This window comes from Enhydra lutris, unplaced genomic scaffold (genome assembly GCF_002288905.1).
Source record: "Enhydra lutris kenyoni isolate GAN:26980312 unplaced genomic scaffold, ASM228890v2 scaffoldscaffold73, whole genome shotgun sequence".
In the NCBI taxonomy this organism is placed as follows: Eukaryota; Metazoa; Chordata; class Mammalia; order Carnivora; family Mustelidae; genus Enhydra; species Enhydra lutris.
Window position 1 is genome coordinate 3907275 of NW_019154157.1, and position 25080 is coordinate 3932354.

At 52.0% G+C, this 25080-nt stretch overlaps 1 protein-coding gene across 1 annotated transcript in view; it reads right to left on the reverse strand.

The window, feature by feature from the left end:
• The window catches only part of LOC111160073 (zinc and ring finger 3), a 153231-nt gene that overhangs the window by 716 nt on the left and 127435 nt on the right, over window positions 1-25080 (reverse strand). The window contains 6 exon segments of the mRNA XM_022522883.1: window positions 923-2683; window positions 3445-3547; window positions 5338-5505; window positions 6342-6452; window positions 8080-8211; window positions 8619-8693. Coding sequence (XP_022378591.1) covers window positions 923-2683; window positions 3445-3547; window positions 5338-5505; window positions 6342-6452; window positions 8080-8211; window positions 8619-8693 — 2350 coding nt within the window.

Genomic DNA, 25080 nt, shown 5'->3' on the forward strand with positions numbered 1-25080 from the left:
GCGGCTGAGAAGTCTGGAAGCTGGGATGAACTCGGCTTATTGGGGAAGCAGGTCAGAGGCCACAGAAGGTTCAAGGGGCAAGGAGGTGAGTGAAGCAGGTGGTGGTCTGAGGGGCAGATCATACAGAATGTGGTAAGGAGTTCACCTTTTTAAAATTTAGAGGTAGTGGCAAGTCAACAGTGTAAAGATACATTTTAAAAAAGACCCCCATGGCTCCCATGCAGAACAGAAGGCCAAGAGCAGTGAGAGACCAGTTAGGCCACTGCTTTGGCCGCAGAGAGAGGAGACGGGCCTACCCAAGGAGACGGCAGGTGGGGACACAGAAGAAATTAGGGATATGCTTTGGAAGGGGAACGTGTCGTAGTGCTACTCCAAGGTGCTGGACTGTTTATGACTGACACAAAATGTTTGGAAACTTTATAGCAACTTGATGAGGTCTGCTGAATGGAATGAAAATCCTGGAGTTGGATTCTGCACGTCCTTTGCTAAGTTTCACTTTTCTGGGGATTTGATTTTCTGAACAGGGTGGGGGGTGGTGGTGAAAAACCAGCCCACGTGGTCCCCACAGCAGGCTGAGAAGCCCAGGACACTGGAGTATGGAGGGCAGGGGGTGCTCTGGGAGAGTGTGGGTTTGGGCCCCGAGCATCTGGGTGGGGAGCCTGGAGGAGGGGGGGGCACGAAGAGGGAGGAGTTTGAGAGGGCGGCAGTGGACAAGACTGGGCGGGATGCTTGTGAGGACCAGGGGAACAGAAGGCCTAATGGGTCTGGAACGCAGAGGAGGGTTGGGGTGGGGACGAACTACTTTGGAAGTCATCAGGTACAGACGGCCTCTGAGGTCAAGGGCACAGAGAAATCACTTAGAAAACAAGCAGCGGAAAGAGGAGGACCCCAACTCTGACCTCCGGTCCCCTCCTGCTCTCACCTGCAGCCTCAGGGGCGGTGGCACTGGACTCCTGAGTGTCCTGGGGGGCACCAGGGAAGCTGGCCCCGGGGGCCTCTGCACCCTCCGGAGGGCAGCCGGGCGAGAGTGGAGCCCTGGCCTGGTGGCACAGAATCGGCTCTTCTTCCTGGGTGGCTCCTAGGCTGCAGTGGGGTCGCAGGACATCCGGGCCCAGTGTCCCACCCCAAGGGCCGAGGCCATGGGTCCCTTGGCAGTCCGAGGGCAGGCCTAAGTTACAGTCCACATCCTCCGGAATGATGGGGATGCGCTGGCTCAAGTCCCAGGCTCCTGGGGGGCAGCCAGGCGGGGGCTCCTGGGCGAGCGTGTACTGCACACTGACCGAGCAGTCCTCCACGCAGCAGCCACGGCCCCCGCCGCTGCCATGGGCCACCTGCTTCTCTTCATAGAAGCAGCAGGGAAGGCCCTCGTATTTCACCCCATCTGTCCTGGGCAAATGGTCCGGGTGAAGGCCGTACAGGCCCTGGGAGCTTCCTGGCTGCGCCTCCCTGCCCGTGGGGCCACAGGCCTCACAGAGCGGGGGGCCCAGGAACAATGTGCTGCCCCCGGCCACTCCGCCGCTGGGCTCCAGGGCGGAGGGCTGGGGCTCGCAGCAGCAGGCACACGACAGCCCCTCGCGGGCCCCCTTCCAGGTCCTCCTGAGGTCTGGGGCTGCCCCAGGAGAAGCCTCGAGCCCCACTTCTGAGGTAGAGCTAGCGGGCCCCCTGGGCTCCGGGGAGGAGTTGCTGCTGTAGTTCATCTCCAGGCTGCAGGTGGACAGCTGGTCCCCGGAGGGTGAGGAGGGGCCGTGCCAAGGCTCTCCTCGCCCAGCACCTTGACTGTGGGCCGCCGAGAGGTCCTCAGGCGGCGGGGAGCCCTCGAGGCCTAGCACGGGCCCCCGGGCTGAGCCGCCCACGGCCCCCACCTCGCTGGTGCGGCAAGGGCTCCGGCTGCGGTAGATGAAGGGGTCGTAGTCGCTGCTGAGGGAGCTGCGGAAGGTGGAGCAGCTCCCGTACACACCCTGGTTGCTGACCTCGGTGCAGTCCACCACCGAGTCGCTGGAGGAGCAGTGGCACTGGCCGGAGCTGCTGCTGCTGCTGCTGCTGCTGCTGTCACTGCCCGGGCCGTCGGCCAGGTAGCCGCTGCACACCGAGCGGTGGCCATGGTAGCAGCTGAAGCTGGACGTGCTGCCGCTCTCCAGGTGTGACGGAGGGGCCATGTGCACCACGGTGGGGAAGAGCAGGCTGCTGCCGCTGCTTGCCGCAAAGGCACGGGCTGGGCCCCGGGGTGCAAGGCCAGCCGGCGCCTGGCCCTCCTGCTCTGGGTAGCTGAGGCCCCGGAAGTAGTAGTGCTGGTACATGGTCTCATACTGGGAGAAGCAAGCTGCCTTGGAGAAGCCGCGGCCGCCGAACTTGGGCCTGCGGAAGGGGTGGGCTGGGGAGTAGGCCCGGTGCTCCAGGCCACAGCGGTGAGGGGCCAGGCTGGGGTCCAGGTGGAGGGGCGGGTAGCCACGGATGTAGGTGGGGGTCTGTGGGGAATAGAGGCTCTGCTCCCCGTGCCGGTCCACGGTCAGCAGCGTGACGGGGTTCCCGTGGGAGTCCATGCTCGTGCGGGTGGGGTAGGCCGGGATGCCGTTGGTCCTGTGCACGCGGCCGGGATAGTGCACCGGCAGGATCACCCTCTGCTGCCGGCCACGTGTGAGGCTGCTGGTCTCCACGCACACGGCGGTCGGGTTGCCCTTTTGCTCTGGGGAAAGGCGGGGGACACAAAGTCAGCAGAGCTGGGGACCCTCGTGCCACGGCCTGGAGGGATCAGTGAGGGCGGGGCACAAGGCAGCGGGCTTAGTCCTGCGCTCACGTGGCTGGGATCAGGACTTGGGTCCCTGCCGGCTGTCTCCAGACCTGGCCACACAGGCAGAGGCCAGCCCACGCCCCCGTCTGCAGGATGGTCACACCTGGTAGGGCCCATCTCCCGCCTGCCCTTGGCTCGGAATGAGGAAGACGCTCATAGAGCATGCAGACAGCCACAAAGACACCAAGACAAAAGGCACTTTCCCTCTCGGGGACAACAGCTTTCCTGAGCACAGCCTGCAATCCGGGCCTGGTCTGCTGCTACCGCCGGGGGGCAGGAGCAATACAACAACCCTGGCCCCTCACGCTCACCTCCTGTGGCACGGAAACAGCGCCAGGGTAATGGGCACCGGAGTGCCATCACTACATTTCCTGCTGGAGAGACTATGGACCTTGGGCCTGCAGAGGCCAGCCGCTTTGCTCAAGGTCAGGAAGCTGGCTCATGTGAAAGCCAAAATGTGAACATGGGGCGATTCTTCAGGTCAGGCTCTCCTGAGGGTTTGGGGCCAGGTGAGCTCCAACACCCTGGGCCCTCCTACCCCACCTCCAGGTCTGGAGGGCAATGCTCGCTCACTATCTATAGCACATGCCAGACTCCTGCTGAGCACTTGGTAGGGAAAGCGGCTGTGCCACAAGAGGGGAGATGGTGACAATTACCTATGATGTTGTGCCGACAGTGGGGGCAGGTGTGGTGCTGCAGCAGCCACGGGTCCACGCACTTCCTGTGAAAGCGGTGAGTACAGGGGATAACCCGCAGCTCCTGGGAAGGGAGAGAGGACACGCAGCCTGAAGGCAGGGCCCGGGTGGACAGCGGTCCTGCCTTCAGCCCCATGCGTGCTTCCTCTTGAGGAGTCCAGGATGGCCCGAGAAGCCAGTACCAAAGGCTTCCTCTTCAGGCCCCTCCTGGTCTCTAGCTGCAGGTGGACACCATGCCCCAGAGTCAGCACCCATGTCTGGCTTCTAGGAGGAAGCCCCATCCACAGTCCTCAGCGTTCAGGAAGGGAGCACACTGAAGCGGGGTCCTTTTCTGTTGCCCAAGGAGGGCATTCACATTCATGCCACACACGAGGGAAGACCAAAGCCAATGGCTTCTGCAGCCCCGGGCCCCCAAGACCTTATGCATCTCTGGGATGGTGGTTCCCTCCGGTCCCTCCAACTGGGGGTGAATAGAAAGGAAGGTGTCCAGGACTTGGAATTGACAGGTGCGGCAGCAAAGGGGCAAAGCTCTCCTTTGCTGGACCCTGAGTACTCACCCAAGAGAACATGGTTTATAACACAGCAGCCTATGTAGGAAGAAGGTGATGGGGTTTTCTGAGGCATAACTAGCTATGGAGTTCCTGAGCCAAAGCACCCCTCGCCCAAGTTTGCGAACGTGACTCTGCTTTTTCATGCTCTGACCAGCTCAACAGAATAACGCTCAACCTAATACCTAATGTTGTTCTTGACCGTGGGAGAGTTCTACCTGTATTTTCTCACGTAACCTCCATGATCACCTGAAGCCCGTGTCACTCTTGGGCCCATGTCCCAAGCGTGGGCACAGAGAATGAAATCACCTGCCCAAGATCACAAAGCTACAACCTGCCTGGGCCAGGACTGGAATACGGGAAGTCTGCACCTAAAGGCCATTCAATACTCTCTTAATTTCAAGGCCTCTGCAAAAACTCATGTTCACCCCACAGGCTACATGGGAACGGAATGCATCGGATGCCTGCAGCTGATTCTGAAGTGGTTTGCTCCCTGTTCCCCAAAATGTGTGTGGATGCACGCCTCTGCCTGTGAGGAGATTAAGCAAGCGTGGCACAATGTTAGCAAAGGGTGACTGCGGGCGAATGACACGTCATTCACTGTAGGACTCCTGCAGCTTTCCGGAACGTCTGACATTTTCAGGATAAAAAGCTAGAAGAAGGGGCGCCTGGGTGGCTCAACCGTTAAGCGTCTACCTTTGGCTAAGGTCATGATCCCAGGATCCTGGGATCAAGCCTCACATTGGGCTCCCCGCTCTGCGGGAAGCTTGCTTCTCCCTCTCCCACTCCCCCTGCTTATGTTCCCTCTCTCAGTGTTTCTCTGTCAAATAGATAAGTAAAAATCTTAAAAAAAAAAAAAAGAAGAAAAAAGGGGCCATCACATCCCCTTGCCTCCCAAGTCAAAACACCCAGTGTTCCATGCAGCTTTGCACAGAGAGGTTTGCTTTGAGTTAAGTGTCCGTTTTCAGAAGAGTAATTCTAAAATTAAGTCAATACGTGTCAATGTTCTTAACACCAGACCTTTTCTGGCCTACCATAAGTTTCTGATCAACTTCTGAAATGCCATGGGTGGAAGCTGGTGGAAGACACTCTCTGGAGAGAGTGTCTCTGAGTTGTGGCCACCCATTTCCCAGGGTGAAGAGCAATTAGGATGCCTCCGGCCACGCCCCTGGGGCCTAGGCATCATCCTTCTGCTCCTGCAAAGCTGTGGGCAAAGACCTAGGGCTCCATCCTTCCAGGTTGTGTTCGCCTCTGCTGACCTGTCTACCTTGTTCCCAGCCAGGATGGGCCCTGCCTCTGTCCTTACCTCCCCGTCGATATACTTCTCCAGGCAGATGGCGCAGTCGGACGTTGAGCTGCTGCTGAGCGTGTCCAGCGCCCCACAGCTCCCCTCCCGGCGCCCCTTGCTCTTGGAGTTGAACTTCCTGGTTTCCATCTTCTCCAGAGCCTGCACAGCCAGCCTGTTCATGGAATTCTGTGTGGCGGAACATGGTCCGTGTTAGGGTCCGGGATGTACTAACAGTGGTAGTCACCCCTGGAGCCATGGCAACCAGTGCCCGGGGACGGGCACAATGTTACAGGCTTCTGAGAGGGCGCTAAAAATTCAGACTGCCATGACATGGGATTTCCAGACTCCTGAGGGTCAGCGACTTGAACCCAGGCTTCTCCCAAGTGGCAGTCCCAGCAGAGGTCGACTTCAGTTAGTTGGTCAACTCTGCAAGACCCTGAGTCATTGTTGGACTGATGACCACTCTCGCTTGGTGAGTAGTAGGTGAGTCTCACGCAGACTGCCTGCCAGCATCCACTGTCTCCTGAGAGGTCACTACACATGGGATGGTCTAGATTCCCGCTTACCCTCTCCATCAACCTCTGCCCCCCAAATCCTGCCTTTCTACGAGCACAGTGATGTGTCAGGTGGAGCGGGAAAGTGGCTACTCTGTTCACTGGGAATCGTCTGGAGGGCTTGGAAGATGTAGCTTCCGGCTAAGCAGGTCTGGGGTACGGCCTGAGAGTCTGCATTTCTGCCAAGCTCCCAGGGGATGCTGCTGGTGCCCAGATTCTATCTGAGGAGCAAGGCTCTAGGGCTCTGCGTGAACACTTAGGCATTTCATGAGAAAACCTCCCAGCTGGAAGCCCTCCCAGTGCTTGGCCTTTGTGGTTCTGGCCCTTCTGGAATAGAGAAGACACAGGGTGATAAGCTTTGCTCTCATTTTGCTCCATCTCTGCCGCTCCCTCAGGCCCCCGCCCCCCGGTTCCCACCTGGGTCAGGGCGGCGGGCACCTGCGCTCACGGGCTGCTTGGGGCTCTTACCTGACTGCGCCGCTGTTTCAGCTTGATTTTGACGAGAAGGATGAGGCAGACCAAGGAGACCACAACGAAGAACGCCAGGAAAATCCCCATGTCGAAGTACTCTGTGGGTTGCTGGAACAGAATACACACCCGATGAGTCACAGGTCTCTTCAGACTGGGGATTGGTGCATGGTCGTGTCAGCCCCGGCTGGGATAGGGCTGGGGTGACCCAGGTGTGTCTCTCCCCTCATTTGCAAGCAACACCTGGGGTTCTGCTAACCTGCACACGTGCTGTGCTCCCCGGGCCCAGACAGCCCCCCTCAGTGTGGCGGGGGCAGCCTGCCACAGTCCCGGCCAAGAGCACGCCCGTTGGAATGCCCAGCTTCCCGTGGAAGAGCGCAAAGTTCGCCGTAACCGGTAGGAGAGGCCCATCCAAATAAACACAAATATCATATTTATGGGACAAAGGAGTGAGTGTCATGTTTTGAGGGAACAGTGATTACTAACCATATAATTAACGGTTTACAACAACTCAGAAAATTGTATGCTGCTTCCACAATATCAGCTTCCACTACGGTGAGTCACATTCAGCAAAGCGCTCGTTTTTCCTTTAAAAAGAAGCCACCAAAGGTGGTTCTTCTGCAAATCCCTTCCACTTTGAGTCCTTACCTTTTCCTCAGGGCACACTGCTTCCAGAAACCTTGAAGCCACCTTGTCTAGGACACGCAGTTAGCCAAGAGGATTAGAGTTTTGCTAATTGAATGCTATGGGCATCTAGATGTTTTGTGTGTACGAAAAGTCATCCTATACGTGAATATTTGTGATAAGGAAATAAACCATATATATGTATGTGTGTGTATGTACATATCTCTCTATCTGTCTATATCCTGTCCCAGGTTCCCAGAACCTTCAGCCTGAGGTTTGGGCAGAAGATGCCTTTTAAGAGTCACTGGGCAGCAGTGTCCCTTCGACACGCTCCAGAGAAGCCACTGTGCTATTCAACAAACGCCTACAAGACATAAACTTCAATCCCAGTTGAAAGCTAAGTGCTCCAGACTCAAATACAAGTTAGGGCTTTTTAATAATGCAATTTACCCTCTGGGAAGAAAGAACTATAGTACCAGCCTTTTTCTCTAGTCTGGGCCAAATGGAAGGAGGGGGACACAGGAAACCAGGTACTCCTTCCTTCACTCCTCCCCAGCCTTTCAGAGGGAGGTGGGATGGAAGAGAAAGAAGGGCAGGAGCTACCAAGAGGGAGTGCTGGGCGGAAGATACCAGAGACCCCTTAGCACAAAATCTATTTCTGGAAGGTCTTCTCGAATCCTCTCTAAAGGAACACGGGTTGTGGGGGGAGTTCGTGGCAGGCTTAGTCGGTTAAACGTCTGACTCTTAATTTTGGTTCAGGTCATGATCTCAGGTGGTGACACCGAGCTCCGCATGGGGCTAAGCGCTCCGTGCGGAGTCTGCTTGAGACTCTCTCTCCCTCTCTGACCCCCACCTCCCATTTGTGTGCATGCTCGCTCGCACTCTCTCTCAAATAAATAAAATCTTAAAAAATAATACTAATAAAGAAACAGGAGTAATATTTCTCCTTGGCCTCCAACCTGAAGTCTGATCTAAACTGTAGGCACCTAGGCTGCATTAGCATTTTACACGGAAAGAAGACTGGAACAAAAGCCTGAAGCCCAAAGGGAATAAAGGCTCGGGGAGCAGCAGAGAGGGCACAGGGCGAGGCTGGCCGAGGCCGACGGAGGCTCACTCGAGGGGGGCGGTGCTGAATCCTTGCTCGAGCTACTTTCTGCTTGTTGACAATGTTCATCAACTTGATGGCATCTGCACCCTTCACGTACACCACTGGCCTCTTGAGCGGGTCTTCTGAGCCCTGGTTTAGCTGAGGACGAAGAGAAAGGTCTGGTTAAAAGACGCTCTTGCTTTAAGAAGCAAGAGAGGGAGAGAGGTTGAAGGAAAAGAACAGTAAAAACCATTTGAAAATCCTCAAAGACCTCAAGCATTACAGCCTTGGAGCTTCTGAAGGACAAGGCGCAGAATGATGCTTTTAGGACGGACTGGGCAGGGTGGAAGGGTCTTTGAAAATGCCCCCAACCACCAACTTCCTGGCTCTTCACGCCTACTCAATACCCTCTCCTCCAAGTAGGAATGACGTCTAAACATGGGTTTCTAGTGTCAGCAGACAAGTGCGGAGCCCTGAAGTGAGGGGGATGCCCCCGCGACAAGCCCAGCTAACTAAAAGCGCCTCTCTCAGGGAGATAGCCATGCCCCGTGGCCCATGGAGTTTACCTGATCGATAGCTTCTGGGTTTTCGGACACGTCAAAGATGACCGCAGTGGCTCCTCGCTGCACTGCCCGCTTGGCCTGGCAGAGTTAAAAAGAATAGGTTGGCACTCTTGGTCCTCTTACCTTTCCAAAGCTGGTCTTAGCAATCAGACCTGTATTTGAAAGCAGAATCTGACAGTCAGCAACTTCATGACTTGGGGCAACTTACTAATTTCCTAAAGCCTCAACTTTTCCATCTGTAAAAAATGGGACAATGCCACCTACATTGTACGGCTGATCTGAGAACCAGAGGAGTTAGAACCGGTGAACGTTTGTAACTGGGTACTCGGTTAACCTTTGTCTCCCTGTCCGGCCAAACGTGAAAAACACATCAATGACCTGCCCAGTCAGCATGAAGGTATTGGTTTCGGTATTTTCTGCTATGAACACAGAGCCACTGGCAACCAAAATAAACGCCTTTGGTCCTTCTCTTGTGGTCCTTCTTCCTTCCCATGTCAGCCAGGACTGTAGTTAGAACAGCACACCGAGTATTTCCGAAGGAGTTTCAGAATGGTCAATTTTAATAACTGACATAAGCTGAAGACCTTTAGAGATGCTGTCTGAGGGAAAAAGCCATGAAAAAAAAATCGTAAATGGGGATTTAGAGCAGTTGGCTGCCAAACCTGGCTCCACTTCCAAAACCACTTGGGAAGTTTGTAAAGCAGATTTCCTGGCTCAAACCACAGAGACTGATTCAGCGGGGCTGGAGGAAGGCCCAGGAAACTGAGTTCTGGAAGTTTTCTGAGGGATTCAGATGATTCAACCACTTGGGGAACTATGGATCAGAGAGCTGAGATGAGAATGTTTTAGGAACAAATGTGAAGGGGTGGAATTTTTTTTTGCGGGAGGATTCTTTTCTATCCCAGCGAAACTTCTAATTTCACGTCCAGCTAAGCAGACAACGGGATGGCAGCTGGGGAAGAACAAGACATAAAACATCACCCTTGCTTTTAGGGACCTGAATCTTATTAGAGAAGTAAGATACCTCTACAGTGGGGGGAAAACAACAATGACAAAAATAAAACCCCAAACCTCCTATAAGATGGGCAAATAATGGCTGGTGTTCAGAGATCAACTCTGTGAGCCAGAATGTTTGACAAAGAATAAAATTTGAATTGAAGGCATTCCTACTGAGGGAATAATCACTATGGGGCTTCAGCAAAAAAAGGTAGCACTGAGCCTAGAGAGACCGGAAAGTGGCTGGACCAATGGCTTCACCAGCCCACTAGAGGGCAGTCTTATCCCACAGCTTTTACCAGACCATTCCCAGTGCCGTGTACCAAAGAAGCAGGACTGAGAAATCCTGGGGGATGCTACAAAGTCCCCAGCAACTTAATGAGCCTGGGGAACCCAGTGCTGTGCTGCCGAAGCTCTCCTTCTTCCCCTGGGACTCTTCTTGTTGAACTGATACTCAATTTCAAGCCCCTTCTACTGCTTGTCCATCCCACCCCACTGCCTCACCAGGAAGCTGCAGTCGGGAGGGACAAGCTACCAAGGGTGGGCAAGTCACCAAATCTGAGTTCCAGTCTCAGTTTCCCCACCTGAGAGGAGGAGGAGGAAGCCTATGTTATTACCACTCAGGTCCCTTCCAGTTCCCAATCCTGGCCCCTCAATGGAGAGGCAGGGGGCTGTCCGGAGCAATGAAGAAAGGGCCATGGTAGCCCTATTACCTGCCTCCAGAGGGAGAGGACACGATGGCCCAGGGAGGAAGCTTGAGGCCAGGTGGTGTGGCCTTGCTCCAAAAGGCCCTTAGGGGCACAGACTCCCTTGCCGGAGGCCAACAGTCTGTGGGCCCAGAGTTAACAGGAAGTAGGGGCTGTGTCTTCTCCTCAGGTGATACCGCAGTCTTCCCAAATCCTCCCTAGATCTAGAAGGGCCCTGAGGAATAGCACTGAAGATGAGGCAATCAGCAGGACCTCTTGTTCCTTTATTTGGCTTTCATTCCATCATCACCCAGCACCTCAGGGAACTGCGCATTCAGACCAGACACGATTAGGAGCACCTAGAGCCTCCCGCTTCAGGGCTGGCACACCTGGAGAGTCTGATGGCCCCAGATGAAAGGCCGCAGGACCTGGGGTCACGGGGTCTTCAGCCATGTGGCTGTTCACGCTTCCAGGCTTCCTGTCTCCACAGGAATGTGGAGGTCACCAGGATCTGGAGGTGAGGCATGACCCACTCGGAACAGGCACTTTTTAAAAGGCATTTTAAAATCTAGGACAGTTGAAGGGTTTCTCCTGGTTTCCCTAGTAAAAACAGCAGGCCAAGAATAAGGTGCTTAAAACCCATTTACCGCTCCCATTTTATCAGACACAACCCGGCTAATACACAGGATCTAAGTACAAATAGTTTGTTTGAGAAAATGAGAATTCTCACAGCTGACTTACTTTAAAAATCAATGGAAGCTGCTATTAAATAAGGTTGTATTTTCTGCCCATACCAGGACAAGACAGGAGGGGAGTCAACCCAGGGTCTTGCTGAGAACTGGACTGTCAGGAGCCAGACCGGGATTTAAAATAGGCCATGAATAATCCAGATTTAGAAAATGACACATTTATTATACTATTCCCAAAGCAAATTAAAAAAACACAGAACACTTCTTGGTTACACTTTCCCCCTTACCTCACATTTTCAGTTTAAAAATAGACAAGGCATATTCCTGAACCAATCTCCACATCTGAGATCATTTTGTCGTTTTACCTAGTCAAGCTTGGGCCCAAATATTCTTTCTTTTGTTTTTCTTAAGTAGGCTCCATGCCCAGCGTGGAGCCCAATGCAGGGCTTGAACGCACAACTCTGAGATCAAGACCTGAGCTGAGATCGAGAGTCCACTGCTTAACCGACTGAGCCACCCAGGAATCCCCCCCAACCTGGGCCGAATACTGTTTCAAAACAAATCTAAACCACAGATTGGGAGATTACGCAGTTGGGAGATGAGTGGTCTTGTGATTGTCAGAAACCCTATCTTTATAAAGTCACAAAACTCTCAAGATAGGGCTGTTTCAAAGAAAGAATGGAAAAGATGCAGCCTGGTGGATGTGGCTCAATGAAGGTCACAGGTAAACTGGGCCACAGCTGCAGAAGGCAGTTGCCCTTGAACTGTGCACAGACTGTCATGGAAAGAAGGGCATGAGAAGGGTGTGAAGAGCAGGAAACGGGTAGGAAGTCTTAGGAAGGCCTCCTCAAAGCAGCCCAAGGCCCTCCCTGCCTTTACCGCCCTCTGCATGCCCCCACCCCCAGCCGTCCCACACAACCTTCATCACCTTTGCTGCCTTAGTCCAGCAAGGGCAGGTGGGCAGGTCAACCAGCAGGAATCCCAGCAGTAAAAATGTGGAACAAAAGGCTGTCATGGTCCTTTATTCACCTTTCCAGGGCTTTAAGACCCAAGGCTAGGCGATGTCCATAACCACTGACAGGTATCAAAAATGCAAACATCTGTACACTTCTGTTGTGCAAAGTACAAAATTTCAAACCCCAGGAGACAGGGTCTTATGAGGTTGGCACTTACTATGATGCAAGTCTCCCTTGTTATTCCATAAACGTTTACTCTGTGGTCTGCCTGGGACCATACTCTTGGGTTGCTGCTCCCTGAATATGGACGTGGTTTTCCCTGAAGGAAAGCGCTTCTTTCTACCAGTGTGTCTGAGTCCCGAATTTCCGGATAGGAATGAAGCGTTCTGATGAGCCCCACTACCACCTAGTGGGTGGGAGAGCTCAATGCCTCCAGGTTGCTTTAGTTTCTATTAAATTCTGGAACTCCGATCAGGAACGGGTCTGGCATTCTCCCCAGTGTGTGCAGTGACACCCAGACTTGGTTACTCCCAGCAGCCCCTGGGGAACAGACTCCATCTTTCCCCGTTGTTTATCTGTCTGTCTGGCGCTAAAGGCGGTGGCCCTAGTGCCCAGTATTTGTTTCAGGAAATCTTTGACAGAATACCATCTTAATCAGAGACAACCCAAAAGATGACTAAAGATCTCCTCTGTCCCAAACTCCTGATCATACAATAATCAAGGAAGTTGGACTGTTAGTGCTGATATGAAGATCTATGTCTTCAACCTCTTACAGGAAGTTCTGGCATATGGAGGCTCCAAGCAGACTTTTTTCCCCCCCATTTTGGTTTTGTGGCTGAGTTTTTTTCTTTTTTTATACTTATCATAAGCTTCCAACAAGTCATTAAAAAGTCCTTGTAGACACCTTTAAGGCTGTGAAATATCCACTCACATACTCCACTCACTCATGTATTTTTGTTATTAGACTTAATTCTAGTTTTTTATTATAATAATTAATGCTACATTGAACAAATTGTGGCTTACATTTCCAATTTCCTTAGAAGGGAGGCCCAGGGCCAAAGGATAGGAAGATTATTGTAAGAGTCCTAATACAATCCCCTCCTTATAAACCCACTCGACTTTTAATTTCTCTGTAATGACAAAATAGGATGGCGCAGATATTACAAGACAAATTTGAAAACACAGCTTCTGGGTAAAGTGGCCTGTGGTGAGCTGGCTAGGAGAAGGAAGTCAGTTTGAGAGCTACAATTTGCATATTCTTCATATGCAGATACTCCAGTGTGAACTACCATGTGCTGATCATACCTACTGGTTCTTCAAGGTCAAGTTCATGTGCCTCGCCTCGCATAAGTTTGACAAGTTCTTCTCTACAGCCTACGGCAGTTCTTATCCCTCTCTGGGCCCTAATCTTTCTAAGATTTCTCTTCTGTTGCTTACCACTTTCTAACGATGCATTTTCCCCTCAAGTATAACTTTTTTGTGTTTTTGCTATTTATAAAAGTAACATGTGCTTGGGGCACTTGGGTGGCTCAGTGAGTTAAGCCTCTGCTTTCGGCTCAGGTCGTGGTCTCAGGGTCCTGGGACTGAGCCCCGCATCGGGCTCTCTGCTCAGCGGGAAGCCTGCTTCCCCCTCTCTCTCTGCCTGCCTCTCTACCTACTTGTGATATCTCTCTCTGTCAAATAAATAAATAAAAATCTTAAAAAAAAAAAAAAAGTAACATATGCTTAATGTGAATACTTTGAAATAATTTAGAAACTGAAAGCAAAAAATAACTCACCTCTTACCCCCTATGTCCCAGGCTTTATAACATCAACAGTGTGGTTTATATCTCTCCATGTTGTTTTTTAAAAACCCATATATTAGCAGGAATAAAATGCACGTATACACTCACATATCAAAATACAGTTACAAAAAACACAAATAAATTGTGTGTATACACTATCCTGCACCTCCCCCACCTTAATGCAACCATTTACTGAACAATACTATATGCATTTATATTTAAAAAAGTCATTCGTCTTATCAGCTACACATATTATTCCATTATATGGTTGTACCTGAGCTTAAGCCTGTCCCCCTGACAGGCATTTAGCAGATTTCTACATTTTCTCTTTCATAAACAGTGCCATATTTCTAGTCTCATACTCACATCCTGGCAGCATCTATTGTGAAACAGCTACAAGTGGGTCCTGCCTAGTCAGAGGGCAGAGACATCTTACATGTAGATGGCTGGCCTGGGTGCTGGACAGACCTGCCCTCAGAGTCTAAAGGAGCCAGGAGGTAGATCTTACCGACCAGTCTGTGTGCCCCATAGAGCCTAACAAAGCAGACTGCCCTGGGCATGGTCCATGCTCAACAAAATGAACACAGTAGGTGGGAACAGAGTTTCATTTCTATTCGCAGTGCCATTTATTCATTTATTTGTTAACAGTAGTAATTTAACCAGTTCCGGTGTGTGCCAGGCCCTGGGGATACCTACAGCAGGAAGCAGCAGCAGGCAGAGCATACGTTCTGCAAGCAATGCAGACACGGCCTCTCTGAGGAGGGCAGGGGAGTCACAAGGAATGGTTATTCCAAGGGCAAATGGGTAAGAAATGATGAATATGGGCTCAGTTATTTTGTGTCTCTACTGCAGTTTTTCCCCAAGTACGTATCACAGGATGAGACGGTCTTGGTTTGTGTCCTTTGAGAAATGCTGCACATTCTAGAGTGACCCTTGACATCTACGGAGCACACTGGTAAAATGCTAGAGGCTCTTATCTACCTGGGATCCCCCATTTTGGGAGATGCAGAAACTCTCTGCAGCAACTCCTGTCAATACCCTCCCTTCTCTGGAAGACATTTTGGAACCCACTGCTCCACAGTGTGTGGTAGGCCAACCCTTCGTTCATTGCCCTGCTCTAAGGTATAGGGGGAGAAGGCTAAGGGATATGACAGAGATCTACATTTTGAGCTGGAAAACAAGTAGAGACCGCACGCACTGCAACCTAAATGAGACAGTTTTTGGTATGAAAACATTCCACTATGTAGTTCAATTTGACAACTACTCAAGAGGTCCAGCTGTGCCAGACATCCCAAGAAAGATACAATCTGGGACCTTCTAGAAGTGCCTATCATGACACACTTGCTGCGGTCCTGGCCAAAGAGATCTTGCTTAGAAAGGAGCAGGATGAGGGTGTGGAGATCTCTTTTTGCTCAAGAAGAGTGTTCACTTGTAGCTCTCCTCTGATAAACTTATAGAGCAGTGTGACCCAAAGTGGAAGAAACCATTATTGCAGAGAATCCAAAATGGGACTAGCACTTGGTTCCTATGACTTGGTATCAGCATTCTGCTTCAACCTGGGTCCCCAAGTTCCTTCTTTGGCCATGCCCAAAGCAGAGCACACTGTCCTGGGCATCTGTGGGTCCTTTCTTGCTCAGGCTGATATGGATGCATGGGGTCTTGCCATGGGCCTACCCTTCATCCAGTCTGTATATATAGCCTATAACCAAGCTATAACCAAGGCCTACCCTTCATCCAGTCTGTATATATAGCCTATAACCAAGCCTATAACCAAGGCTTACAGGGGCGGAGCTAAACTTTTGCCTTCAGCCCTACACTCAACTGCTCATCAAGATTTGCTGATTCCATCTTCCAAATCCAGCCACTGTTTTTTCTTCCCCACTGCTGCCCCCTCTGTCCAGGACACCCAACGTGAGTCACAGTAACATTTTCCCTTAGGTATTTCCTAGCCCATCCCAGCTGCCCCCCAGTGGGGTCTCTACTCTGCAGCAGAGGGACCTTTCTGAATCACAGCTCTGACCTGCACCACCGTCCTCGAACAACAGTGCTGCTCCTGGCATAAGCCGTGACCTCCACGGGGCTTATGGCAAACTCCACACTCCAAACCTCCAACCTGAGTCTAACGGGACTGACCTTCTACTAGTTCCCTGACGGCCTGCAGCCTTGCTGCTGAGGAACACACTATCTCCCCCACATCTGCTAGCCTTTACCTCTTCTAACTCTGGTTGACTTAGGTGTTAGCGGCCTCCACACTGTCTCCCCCCTCCGCCGCCCCCCCCCCCCCCCCCCCCCCCCCCCCCCCCCCCCCCACCCCCCCCCGGGGCCTGACTCTGCCCCACCATCGCAGCTCTTATGACATCACAGTGTCATTGTTTACTCAAGGTGCCTCCTCACTAGAGGGCGGCCCAGGTGTCAGACTTCTTTCCTGCCCAGTTCCCAGAATCCAATCAAGGGCCTGGCACAGGGTAAATGGCCAAGAAATGTTTGTTCATTAACCCAAAAAGATCAGCTTTTGCCCTCGGGGTTAGCATCAAACACTTGGGCCCCTGTTACTCCAAGCGCAGACTATAGCTTGTTCCTGGCCACCTCATCTCCTGTTCCCTTTGACTCTTACATTGAGAAAGGTCTGTTCTCTACCAGATCTTCTTGGAACTCGATTCTGCTGATCTGAGGCTTTCAGGATTTGGTGTATTAACCGCAGGCCCATCTGCAACGGCGGCTTTGCTGATGGGCCCTCGGTGGTTGGTTCTACTGCCGCCATGCTGTCTCTGGGCAACCCCGACCCCAGGCACTCCTAGTGGCTCTGCCCCACTGGGGATCTTCATGAGGCCCCAGGCCTCCGTGTGAGCACATCTCTGATACCAAAGCTCTTAGAAAACAAGACCATGCACCTGCAGTGTTCGTTCCTTCCACTCTCTGGAGCTCCTTTTAGAACTCTGACCAAAGGCAAACTCTCACCAAATGACTACCCTTGGGCAAATCCACAGAACAGATGGCACTAGATGCTGATTTTTACAGTTTCCTCCCATTATCATTCGGGGACCTCAGCCTCAGAGACTGGTGGGGCCCATGGAACACCTTCTAAACTGTGGAGAAAGTGGGCCTGCAACCCACAGGGGCCTGTCCCAGGAAAGCGAGTGGACACCAGTGGGCCTTCCCCAGCTGGTGTGAAGACCCGAAGCTTGGCCTTCCCAGGGAACTGGTGGCAGAGTCCGAATTCCCAAACTCAGTGATAGCCTTAGCCTTGGTTGGGGCAATGAGACTAAAACACAGGCTTGAGAGGCACATCTGCCTCAGGCATATCACTGCTAGGAATACAGGGGGCCAGGTACAAGCCCTGAGTCTGTCACCACTGCCACAAGGCCTGCTCTGTGGTCGGGGAGGGACAGGGACTTTGAGTGTGGATGGAGACCAACCAGCCAGTCCCAGAGACCCACCACCCGGCCAGACACGCACCAGACTCTCCTGGCCAGGCCTGGGGTAGTCCAAACAGGCACCGCAGACTGGGTCCCTTTAGGTCCCGCCCTCTGGAGGCCGGAGAGTGGCTTTTAAACCCTCCCTCCTCACTTTTTCCTTTCCTCCTCCCCCTGTTCTTCACTGAGTAGTGACCACCCAGGCACCGGGCTCTTGATCACTCTGGTCAGCTGCTGTTCCCTGAAGCATGAGTCACTGCTCCGACAGGGGAGACTCTGCCAGGCAAGGGGGCTGGCAAGGCCGATCTCACCAGCGCCCTGTTTTCCTACAGAAACCTTTCATTCCATAGGAAATGAGGTCACACACCAGAGCACATGGGTAACCGGTGAGAAAATGCTGGTGCCAAGAAGGGGGCGGGTGTCAGAAGTGTCGAAAAAAACGACCCCAACACCCGCACCACCAGACCAATCGCCTGCTGCTCTGGGAAAGGGCAGAGAGGAAGGGGTGCCCCTAGCTTAAAAAATAACCTGCTTTCTTTAGGGCATACGCAACATAAATGATTGTACCAAACCAAACTTGTGGAGCGTTTAGCTAATTTACTTTCATGATTCAGAGCTCCTGATCCGCGGCCTGAAGGAGATCGGCACACAAAACGGCCCAACGGGCGGGGAAGGGGGCGCCTGGGCAGCCACGCAGGCTCACTCTCTGGGAGTGGGAGAGGAGGGGGGTGGGGGTACGGGTGGGTGGCGCAGCTCGGCCCGCTCCACCCGGCTTCTCGCTCCAGGGCTTGGCTGCAGCCCGGCCTGACCTTCCAGGTTTCGCTGGCAGGAGATCAAAGTGCCGAAACCACAAACACAGCTCAGAACTCCGAGGCCCCCGCGGCCTCCCCCCAGGGTCCCTCCTCCCCTTCCACCCTCGAGCTTCAACCCCCACCCCCCTGCAGCCCTGCTTGTCCACGCCCTCCCTCAGGGTCCCTCCCTCTCCGCTTCCCCACGCCCCACTCCAGTCCCTCTCCCCACCCAGTGGGGGCCGGCCTTAGGGGGGCGGGCTCCCATCCGGCCTTCGCTGACCCTACCCGGCCGGCCGCGCCCCTCCCCACCAGGAGAAGGTATTTCTTGCCATAATTAAAGTCATTAAGCCTCCAAAGCCTCCCGTCTGCTGCAGGTTCTGAGCTCCAGAATGATGATGCATTTTAAGTCCTAGTTAAGAGTATGCTGATCTATTTAGGAGGCATGTAGCAGCGAGAACTCAGCGGTTAAGTTAGTGGTTAAGGCTGCCTAAGTTTAAATAGTGTTATTTATTCTCAAAATATGTAGCAGCCCCACTTAATTTCTCCTAATTAAAGGAACCGACAGAAGAGGCTGGAGTCCGTGGCCGTGTGACGGCGCCATTGCACAGGTTGGTACCCTTTTCACAATCAGAAAATACTGGGTTCAAACGGAAATGCATTTCCCCAGATCTTAATCTTAAACATAGACATTTAGGTCAGTTCCAAGAAACACAATGATCTTCTTTGTTTTAACACCTGACAAGGAGCACCAAAAACCCGGGAAGCCTGTCCACACCCTCCTTCCCCTGGCCACGCTGGGTGAAGGGATGTTATGGAAAAACGTCCACAGTTGGGTCGTTTCATGAGATGTCTCTGGCTGGCGCAGAAACTTTTGGAAGAACTTGTTAGCTGCTATCTTGGGTTGAGTTTCCAGAAGTCCCACTTCAGGGCCAAAGTCAGCAACCAGAAATTTTAAAAGGGACCTCCCCCTTCTCTGCATAGGACAGGTTAACACTTGTTTTATAATCAAAACAAGTGTTAATTGGGTGGCGTTCTTGGGCTGCACCAGAAACAACATTGCCTACAAAGTCTGAAGACCCTACAGCCTCCCTTCCGCCATGAGAGGTGGAGGACAGGCTCTCAGGATGAGGGCTGAGCTCCTGGCCACTGCAGCTGTCAAGCCACGGAGACTCGGTTCCCACCTGTAGCCCACTGAGGAGGCAACAGGGGAGACTGAAAAAATACCCATATGCCTCAGCCCCGCCCCTAGAGATGATGACTTCATCTCTGTGGAATGGAACCCTAGCAGCAATATTTTTCTAAAAGTTTCCCAGTTAGTCTTAAAATCCAGGTAGGGCTGAGAACCACGGAGCCCAAGCTGCAGGAAGCCTCTGGGATGACCGTCAAACGCACATTCTGGGGCCCCTCTCCTGGTTTGGGTGGACTGGTGAAGGTCCAGAAGCTTTCTCACCAGCTTGGGGGCGATGCTTACAATGGGGCAAAGGAAAAGTGTCTGAGAATTACTGTGTTAGGTGGTAAACTGAAAAACTGAGATTATTCTGATTATAAGCTTTTCTTATTTATATTAAGAGGAAGAGAATCTGGATGAAAGATTTCTTGCATGTCTGAGGCAGGCTTGCTCCTAACATTTGTAGGACTTTGGACAAGAGCCCACGAACCATGCAATAAATTATATGCTACACTTCTATCTTTATGTACGCCTCCATAAAGACCTGAAGGGTCACGTTCAACTGCGATTTCTCTAACTCCCGAGAGTTCCTCATCTGAATGTGTCATTGTGGAGAACGCTGACTCTTGACCCACCCTGCCTTTTGAGGGGGCTTGTACACATTGTGAGTAAATGCCCCAGCCTATGGCCAAGGTCCATCTCCCCTCCTTGGGAAGAGGGGTGTGCTCCCAGGGCAGTCTGCCCCCAGGAGTACGGTCTTGGAGAAGAGGTCTGGAAGCCAGCATTGGCTCATGCAGAGGGAATTCAGGATCCCGAGAATAGCTCAAAAGGGGGCTTCCCCTTGGAATCCTCAGCCAGGGCCCAGAAGCTTCAGAAGCAGGGCCTTTCTTGCCTGGTCTCAGGACAGCACTGGCCCAAAGCATCATATCCAACGTGGCAAAGGAAGCAAAGTTCCTATTATGCACCAGACAAAGGCCAGTAGGTGCTTTCAAATGGCCCACTGAGTCTGCCCAGCAACTCCACAACCAAGGGGCTGTTGGCTCCCATTTTACAGCTGGAGGCTCAGAGATTACCTCCCAAAGTCATGAAGTCAAGAGCTGACATATGACCTCATCCTCTCTTGGTAATCCCAGGCTACAGAAATACTCTGGTTATGCTAGGAGTTTCCTTCATCAAGTGTGAGAGAGATGTGGTGCGCATGTATCAGCAGGAATGCTGAAACTCCCAGGACTGCATTAACAGCTTATGTGTTGCACTTCCCAGTCCCACAAGGAATTCCAGATAGCTCTTATCCTAACCCACGCGGACTCCCTCATTTTTGAAACTCCCTTTACAAAATGTCATGCGGCTCCTACAGCCAACAGAAAGTGGGGTGGGAGGGTGCACAATCCTACCCTCGTACGGGGTTTCTTGCTTGAAAGCTCAGGTTTGTTTTTGTCAGAGGCGCAAGTTCATTCAAGGGAGTTCTGTCTACTGCCATTCTAGCCAATGCCAAGTTCACCAACAATACAACTTTCACTGCGTACGCTTCCTAAGGATCTACCAAGGTGGTTTCAAATGGCCCCCCATGGGCCCTGTTGTATCATGTCCTTGAATCAGTGACTTTGTATTAGCATTTCAGAATGATACAGTTTCATTATCTCTTAACTTCACAGCAGAATCATTTACAATAGCAAGAGAACCAAATCTCTCCCTTTCTCTAGAGAAGGGCAAAGTCCCAAGCACCCCCCCCATTCTTATCTGGGTGCAGTCTGATGATACCCCCAGCCAAGGGGGCCTTGAGGAAGAACACAGCCTGAAGGGGACCTGCCAACCAGTTCTTTTTAGCACTGCTTGGGGGCAGGGGGAGGCACTGTCACTTCATGCAACCTGGACTGAAATCCTGGCTCACCTTACCAGCTCTGTGACTGTGAGCAAACTCAACAGCCTTTCCCTGCTTCCATCTGTTCAATGCGGATAATGCTAGTAGGACATATTCTCACAGTCGTTGCAAGATGTTGGGAGTCTAGATGAGAACATGCCTGGCACATGGTAGGTGGTCAGGCCCCATCTCCCTCCTTGGACAGGACACATCCGCTGTGTGTGTCTCCTTTGGGCACCTGGCCCTTCCCCTAACTGCTTACAAACAGGATTCTTCTCCTGTTTCCTGGGTGCCCTGCCTGAGCCTCCCGCAGGCCCAATTCCCACACAGAGCAGCAGGCACGCAAGAGTCACAGTGACCCTGCCTTCTGAAGGGTTCTGGAAGCTGATGTGACTCTGCTGCCTATCACACACACGGGAACATCAGAGTTCAGGGCCAGAAATGATGCCACGGCACAAAACAGCAGAAGGCGGTCGGCAGCTGTCAGCCCGGCCTGGAACGTCCTGGGGAGCTTTTTAAAATTACAGGGGCAGACCCCTGCCTAGAGACTGAGGGGCACCGGGCTGGAGGTGGACCTGGCCGCTAGAGGTTTGAAAGCTCTCTGGGTTGATCACAGAGACCAAGACCCTAAGGAGGTCAGAGGAGAGAGGGGAGCAGGGAGCAGGGAGTGGGCTTCTTAACTCCAACTTATGATTTCCTTGTTCCTCCCCTCCCAGAACTGCCAGATTCCTTTCTCGGTTACACTATTTGGTTTCTAGAAACCCACTTTGGCTATTTTAACTCAGATTTAAGGAAAGTCCTCGCTAAAGAGAAGAATGTACTTCAAGGCAACACGCAATTGAGCTTCTTGTGATTTCCGGCTATGAGAATGACACCGCTCTCCCTCAGAGCAGAAGCCTGGGTCCTTCACAGTCAGAGGTCTCGGGGGCTGTGACTATGGCAAGCATCCTTGGTCGCTGGCCCCTACACTGGCACCTGGAACCCAGAGGCAGCAAATGCTGTGGGACACAGATGTTGGGGAGGTTGGCTGTGGGCCCAAGAGCAATTCTCTATCCTATGGGGGGCAAGCTTTTGGGGTTCACTGTAGAGGTCATCCTCCTAGCTCCCTGGGTCCAGGGCGTTGGGGACTACTCTACCTGGGTCCCGGGGCCTCAGACAGGGGCCTCTACCCACAAGCAGGACAAGGCAACAAAACACAAGTTCTAGAAATGTCTTCTGCGGTAACAGGATGATACAAGTTCTGAAAGACGTGATTCCCAAGGATGCCATTTTCAACTTAAAGTCCCATTTTTCTTGACAGAACACACGCTTTCTTGAAGTAAGCCCTAAAACACACTCTGAACAGAGTCAACCAAGTCACAGAACTTGGATGCCAAGTACCAACTAACGTCCCCTTCTCTGCCAAGGAGTCCTGACAGCTTCTGCCATCGGGAACAATTCTAGTGACGGGGCCTGCGGGTGTAGTGGTGAAGGGACACCAGATGTAGCAGCTGAGGTGATGGGTTAGGCTGTAAAACATAAGTTAAACCCAGAAAGGCCTTGTTTTAACGTCTAAATAAAAGAATGAGTCCTATAATCCCATTTCTATAGGCCAACAAGCTGAAAGCCACGTTAAAACTCTCTTTTCTCCCAAATGTTTTCTAGTCCTGGCACTCCGCAGTCATCACGATGGTGGTGAAGATGGAAGGGGAAGGAGAAAGGGTGACTAGGCACCAGGCCAAGACAGGACAAGAGATGAAGGGAAAAGATGCTCGCGGGCATCCCCATCAGGGGCTGCAGCTAAGGCCCTCCTGCTCATGGTTTGCAGTCCTATCCACGTCCCTCTGTTTGGGCTGCAGAGCAATGTGGCTGTGTGTGTATGTGTGTGCGCGTGCGAGTGCGTGTGTGTTGGGGGATGCATCCTTGCCCGCGCAGAGTGGCACTCGACTGACTTAGAGAAACAGAGCTAGACCATTTCTAGCAAGGGAAACAAACGAATCCGGAGCTCAGCTGTGTGGGGCTGCCTTGAAGGGTGCTCGACTCAAGTCTGGGATAGACGAGCTTGGGTGGGGGTGTGTATGTTGTGGGCAGCTAGGAAGCGCTTCATGGAGACTGAGCTGCCCAAATGAGGGAGAAGGCAAGGCCGGCCGGGAGCTGGGCACAGAAAGGGCTGGCTGAGCCTGCAGACACACTGAGCACCAGGAAGGGAAGAGGTTCATAAAAGGCGATGCGTGATTCCATGGAGACCATGCATTACAAAGGCCATTGTATAAACACTATATAAACACTGACTACATTTATTAACTAGTCTTTCTCTCAGTGGCAGTCAGCAAGGCCACAGGTTAGTTTCTGGGACACAACACAGCATCCACACACAGCCCCTATGGTTTACTGACATTTCTGGATCACCGACCAAAATTTCATTTTCTCTGACACCTGCGAATAAGGTTCATTCGGATGGCTACATACTTCCAGACAAAATACCTCAGGTGACTGTCTTTCCTAGGGTTTATGAATGTAACATGTATTTGCTGCACACCTACCATGACGGTACAATCGTAGGCTGAAAAGACCCATCCTAAAAGATCTAGTTCTTCTCAAGTAGCTGGGGACCTGCACGCACGGCAAGAAATACTCCTTGAATGAAGGAAAACAGAGGGAGGAGGAGGAAAAAAAGGTGCCTGCTGACAGAATCCTCGGGTCTTCCCTCTATGTCAGATCCCACTCATCACGCCCTCAGCAGGGCGGGCGCGCTGCCTCCGAGCTCGCTCAGCAAATGCCAGCACATCTACTCCATACGTACGCTCGCATCCAACTACAAATGTATGGGCAATTATTGTTTCAAGAAGGCAGATTAATTTTAAAGTATAGTCTGATAACCTTTAACAGGGCAGAAAATTGGAAAACCCAGTTAATGACTTTAAAAGCCCTTAGGATGAAAGAGACCGAAGGGATCAGGAGTCACAGAAGGTGGGGCTGGGCTGGATCACTTCCTTTGGTCAGTAACAGGTCTGTGACTGTGTCATTAAGAAAAGGACTTCTTACAAAGGAACAGCTTAATCCCAGGAAAAGGAAAGAGTAAAAAGGTTACATTAAGGGAATCAGGGATAATCTCTATCAATTACCCAGAGCCTTTCCTGTTGGGGAAGTCTCAAAAGAAGAACAGGAAAAGAGCTGGGTCACGATCCAGGTGCTTACGCTTTGTTTTATGATCCAGGAGTCTGGCAGTCTGGTTTGTGGGTAAGTGGAGAGAGCTGGAACAGCAAGTGCTGGGTAAACCGCCCCCCCCAACCCTGCCCCAAACAAGCAGATAGTTACAGAATATGCCAGTGTTGGCTTGACAGGCACCCAGCTATGGCAGGCACGGGGGGACTGGCTGGCACCGTTCTGAAGCTAACCAAGTCCAAGTGCGTACCCTCCAGGTGCCTGGGACATCTGAAAGGGCCAGTGAACCAAATACAGAGACAGACAGAGCCTGTTTCTTGGCCCCAGAGGCCGGTGAGGCCCACCCAAAGAGTGCCTGCGGTCCTCCTGTAGAGGGACAGAGGGGGCCTGTTAGGCAACAGTGACCTTGACTACGGTCCAGCTGAATTGATTAAGTGCCTCTCAGTCCTGGAATGGGATTAAAGAGCACCTAGTCCCACATCCTAGACTTGCAAAGGATACAGCGACTTCCCGAGGTCAGAGAATGCTGGCAGCAGAGGAGGGCGTTCAGTTCAGAGCCGACTGCATCCTGGCAACCCTGGCCCGTACTTTTTGAGTCCTTTAGGTTTTGTCATGTCCAAGTTTTTCTTTGGGGGCAAAAATCAAAACTGAGGGAAATCCAATGTTAGTTTTCCAAAAATAACGGAAAGATATATTTAACTAGCACCCATTACTAAGAACGTAAATATTTTGTGTATTATTTTAAGCAGTTGTTACTAGAACATTCCTGGACTGGGAGATCTGACGCCCGGCGCTTAAGGAGAGAATTGTTGAACAACTGACCCGTGAAAGGAAGGAGGTGGACTATAATGGACTTGTTAGCAGACAGGTGTACGTCAGTTCAGAAAGGAGGTGGAGTCTTGAAGTGTAAATTGAGATAATTTCACATGTATTGAGTTCACTATTAAAGTGAGTCTTTTGGCCACCTGGGTGGCTCA